Raw genomic sequence first — 5,337 nt, 5'->3', positions numbered from 1 at the left:
AAGGACGTTATAGCAGGGTGGGTGTTGGTCTCTTCTCCCAAGTAACAAACGAAAGGACAGGAGGAAATGGCCTCAAGTTGCATCAGGGGAGGTTTAGATTGGATATTAGGAAAAATTTCTCCATCGAAAGTGTTGTCAAGCAGTGGAACAGGCTGCCCTTGGACGTGGTTGAGTCCCCATCCCTGGAGGTCTTTAAAAGACATGTAGATCTGGTGCTTAGGGACATGGTTTAGTGATGGATTTGGCAGTGCTAGGTTAACGGTTGGACTTGATGATCTTAAAGGTCTTTTCCAACCTAAACTATTCTGATTCTATGATTATTGGTGGATAATTAAATCCAACTGCTGTATTCTCAAACTATTAGATGTAGTTTGTGAATAATCACTGGTTTGTTTAAAACTCTTTAGTACAAAACATGTTAATTTGCTTTTTATTAACACACTTTAAATTGGTTTGCCAATGTGTAGTTTATGTTACGGTTCATGATCAGCTATTTAATGAGATAAGAAATTCAAACAGTGAGAACTGAAATCTCTTCTCCAGAATTATACGAAGCCCCATGAAACGCCTCTGCAAAGCATTTTGGATTGGTTCACGGAGCTTGCTCCAGTACTTTTCATAGAACACATCTCAAATTACCCATGTGTAAAATGCTGTAAAAATTATTTATTTAGGAAAGTCCTAAAAGGGACAGTGCTAAGCTGAAGCACAGATTAGTTTTATTATTTTATTTTAGTACTACAGTGACTGAGCATATTTCTTTTCTTTTCTATAGTTCTGGAAATAAAAATCACAAAGCAATCCAACACGTTTTCATCCAGGAGTGTAAACCAAGACTGAATTTCCAAGGCCTGGACGTCTTCTCTGATTTTCGTTCTGTGTTCTTGTGCCAAAGATGTCAAAAAACACAACAGAGAACTCAACTTACCCTCACTCGGCTCTTCTAGGTCTGTTTCTGGGAAGCATTTCACTGATCACTATTGTCATGAATATATTAGTACTATGTGCTGTGAAAACTGAAAAGAAGCTGCAAACAGTTGGCAATTTATACATTGTCAGCCTCTCTATTGCAGATCTTATAGTTGGTGCAGCTGTTATGCCCCTGAGTATTGTTCATGTCGTAAGTCGTGCATGGACTCTAGGCTTACCAGCCTGTTTGTTCTGGCTGTCAATGGATTATGTGGCCAGTACTGCATCCATTTTCAATCTCTTCATATTGTGCATTGACCGTTATCGTTCAGTTCAGCAACCACTGAGATATCTCAAGTATAGAACAAAAATGAGAGCATCACTAATGATTTTGGGGGTTTGGTTGCTCTCTTTCATGTGGGTCATTCCAATCCTAGGATGGAATGTTTTTGCTAATAGTGAGAAAAGGGAAGCAAATGGAAAAAAGTGTGAAACTGAATTCTCTGGAGTCACCTGGTTTCAAGTGTTGACAGGCATTGTCAATTTCTACCTACCCTCTATCATGATGTTATGGTTCTACTATAAAATATTCAGAGCTGTTCGAAAACACTGTCAGCACCGAGAGCTCATCGATGGAACATGCCGGTCCTTCTCAGAAAAAAACTCCATAGATCACAGTAAGATGAAAGACGAGCAAAATATTTGCCTCCAAAAGCAAATCTTAGATGAGAACACCCCTCCCAAAGACAAGCAAAGCTCCCCTCAGCCTGAAAATATGGAGGCAGAGCTTAATCTCAGTAATCCCAACGAGTCTTCAAAGGCATTCGTTAGCAAGAGTAATAGGGAAGTCCTTAAATGGAGCTGTTTTCCTCTCACCACTGCTCAGTCTGAGCCAGGCTTGGATAAGGCAAGCAAGAAGTGTATGGGCGTAACAAAAGACAATGAAAATGAAGAGGAGCCTTGCTCACAAGACAGTGACTTCAGTGATGCATCAGACAACCAGACTTTCACAGAGGAGGTACCCTGCAGAGAGCACCCCAGTCCAAACCCTGGAAGAGCCTGCAGTCCTCAGGAGACGACTGAGAACAGGGATTTCAGAGGACTGACTTACCTGAGGAAAACCTGGCAAAGTCTGCATACCCATTCTAAAAGGCACATTCAAAGAGTGCAGGGGAACAGGGAGAGGAAAGCAGCTAAGCAGTTAGGGGCCATAATGGCAGCCTTTATGCTGTGCTGGATTCCCTATTTTGTATTATATATGGTAATAGCTTTCCATGCCCATAAACCATTTTCAGAATTACACAAGTTCACTATATGGCTTGGCTATGTGAACTCCACCTTAAATCCATTCCTGTATCCTCTTTGTAACCAGAATTTCAAGAAGACATTCAAAAAGATCCTTCACATTCACTGATATTGGTCTGTTTTTTTTGAGCTAAAAAGCCGCTCAAGAGTTCAACCAAACAAAATATTCCTGTTTCAAAGACAAACACTGTGGATAAAGTAGATGACTTCGGAAAGCTAATTTACAAACAAGTGTTAGTAAAAGTGGGAAACGTGCATTTAATAGCTTTAACACATTTGAAGAAGAAGTAATTCAGATCAGGAATCTGAAAAACTCAGGGGCAATCTCAGAACTGTTACACTGTTGCACACATTTTAGAATTTGAGATTGCCTCTTCATCATGTAGAACAAAAACTGGAGATACAAGTAGATATCTTCAGTGATTATAAACTATTCAGCTACAGAAAAGGAAGAAACAGAATAAGGTTTCTGTGATTGGCAAAATATACTTTTCTCTTTCAACTTACTCCATTAAACATGGGAACACATTGCTTGTGAAGGGAGATCTGCAAGAGGAGGTACTTTGCATAGTCAAAGAAAGAAGCTCCAACTGTTTAAAAAAATCTACCCTATTTATTTAAAGCTTCCCCCAAATCATAATCTTTTTTGAAATGTCAAGTCATATTGTAACCTACCATATATCTTTGATATCATGCTTGCTTCATTTATACCTGTACATGTTAACTTCACTGAAAAAAATATAGCATTTTTATGTCCTAGAAATTTTGCTAAGACTTTACATACTCAACATACTATCGCTATCTATTCAAGAAGGGTATGCTGTTATTTCTAGACTTACAGAATATAGTTGATTATAGACTACACATATTTTCTTCTTCCTACAAGTTGGCAAATAACCTAAGTGTGCAGTGGCAATACTAAACCATGTATCTTGTAGTAGGCAAACTCTTCCTACTATAATGAGGCAAACTCATGAGCAACAACTCAAGCTTGCAAAACAGAAAATAAAATACATGAAGTATGTTTACCTTTTCTATCCTTTACATTTAATTGCATTTTATAAATCATGCTGTAAATGCTGTAAAATATTTCAGGAGAAACACAAAATACTAGAATACTTTAGTTTGGAAGGGATGTCAGGAAGACATCTAAGTACAACCCACAACTCAAAGCTGGGCTGGCTTTGTCATTACATCACGTCGCTCGGGGCCTCATCCACAACTTGAATGACAAGCATCTGTAAAGCTCCATCTGGAAAAGCTGGGAGGCAGCCTTGACAGCGAAGTTTGCAGCTAAGGTTCACTCTACCAACTTTGAGCATTCACTTGCTCAGCCATTGATTTAACTGTTTCTAAGTACTAATTCTCAAAAATTCTCAAATGCCCTGTTATACAACAGGAATCAACCCCCTCTTCCTAAGTGCAGTCAGATACAGATTTGTTCCCAAAGGAACAAAACATAGTTCCTCGGTAGAAAAGTACATAGTGGCATATGTCGCATGAACTAACTTATCAGGAGGCTTACAACTTTGCAGAACAATTACACCAAAGTAAAAAAAAAAGAGTATATAGATTGGGGAGCAGGGAGGAGAATTGAGGCAGGGGAGATCTTAGGCCCTATATTTTGCATACTGCCTTGTTTGTGGCACACCAGTAAAGCATTCATTCCTATTCTGCTGCTATGGAACTGAGTTAAACATTTTGAGCAAACACTGTGGAGTATGTTAGTTTTAAGAACAAATCCCAGAACCAGATAACTTCAACAGCTAAAGTTACATTTGCATGTAATGGTGAGTTTATGTAGGTCTTTTCCATACATTTTGGGAAGGATGATTAGAGAGGTATCCTGAAGGTTCAATGTCGAAAGAATGTCCTCCCATTCATTTTGTTGCGCTGATGAATTTACCACTTTCTGAATGTTGTCTTGCTTCTGAAATTGCTCAGTTAGCTTAACAACAAAGTTCTGATGCAACTGCTCCTTCAGCTGAGTACTGTCAAAGAGTTTGGTGGGATGAGTTGAAGGGATGTTCTGTGCAATATCTTTATTACATCAGAAGCGAAAAATGGTAGTTTAATGTTTGGAGGAGAAATTCTGAATTCTATGTTCTTAATTAATGATCCTGAGCTACTTAAGAGTCCTTCTGTGCCACATGTGCCTATTTCATAAAAGTGAATGACAAGACTTACAGTAGCAGTGCAACACTTAAGATGTTTGCATGATGGTCATAAATTTTTGATACAATACACTAACTAAATGCAAAGTATGATTATCCTATGTCAGTTTTATTTCTCTGAATTAAACACTTGAATATCAATAGTTGTATTTAAAGTATTCAATATTAAATGAAGCCCCAATATCTCTGCATTTTAATAAATTGGAAAAATGTGTTAAAGGAATAAACTTAAATTCAGTCTATTTCAGTGTATCATACAAGGTTCAGAGATTAGTTGACTTTGGTCTCAAGTAGCATGCAGGAGAAACTGCAATTAGGGAACTTAAATCCAGGAGAAAAAAAGGCAAAATACAGAGGCAGAATATAGAAGCAGCAAAATCCATTCCAGAATTCAGACAACTTTTTCACTGCAGGAGCAGTATCTGCACAAGTAGTAAAATATGCCTTCTTTTGGACTACAAAGCAGCATCTTTTGAAACATATGCTCTAATCCAATGGCCTTTCACAAGCAATTGCTCAGATTCACAGCCATTATGATCTTTTTTCTATTGTGATATGCAACAGCAATTCTAGCCAAAATGGATGGTAATTTAAGTGATCCCTGAGGAAATAAAAAAGCAGCACACTAAGTCAGCTACAGTTATTACAGTACACTGCTGAAACATGTTCACCCAAGGGCTACTTACAGTTATCAAGAAGTCTATCCTAAAGGACTAATCTATGCCTTTTCTGACTTTAAAATGTATTAATACATGAAACAGCAACCTAAACAAAATCCCTGAAAATTGGTCTAAAAATTATGATAAAGAATACCGCTGGTACAAATAAAGAACATTCAAACACAGAACAGCTAAACCTAAGCAAATAAAGCTGCCTGAATATTTCTTACCTCCCTTCATTTTTATCCATAATCTTAGTGTAACTGGGTTAATAAATAAAGACAGGGGAA

The 5,337-nt window shown here is 37.8% G+C and overlaps 1 protein-coding gene across 1 annotated transcript; it reads left to right on the top strand.

Moving 5' to 3' along the window:
- The first annotated feature begins 895 nt into the window (after positions 1-895).
- Positions 896-2,323, top strand: HRH1 (histamine receptor H1). Its single transcript, XM_009493128.2, has one exon. It carries the CDS (start codon positions 896-898, stop codon positions 2,321-2,323), a length of 1,428 nt encoding a protein of 475 aa, XP_009491403.2.
- The last annotated feature ends 3,014 nt before the right edge of the window (positions 2,324-5,337 follow it).

Source organism: Pelecanus crispus, chromosome 7 (assembly GCF_030463565.1).
Source record: "Pelecanus crispus isolate bPelCri1 chromosome 7, bPelCri1.pri, whole genome shotgun sequence".
Lineage (NCBI taxonomy): Eukaryota > Metazoa > Chordata > Aves > Pelecaniformes > Pelecanidae > Pelecanus > Pelecanus crispus.
This window is presented reverse-complemented; position numbering and strand designations above follow the sequence as displayed.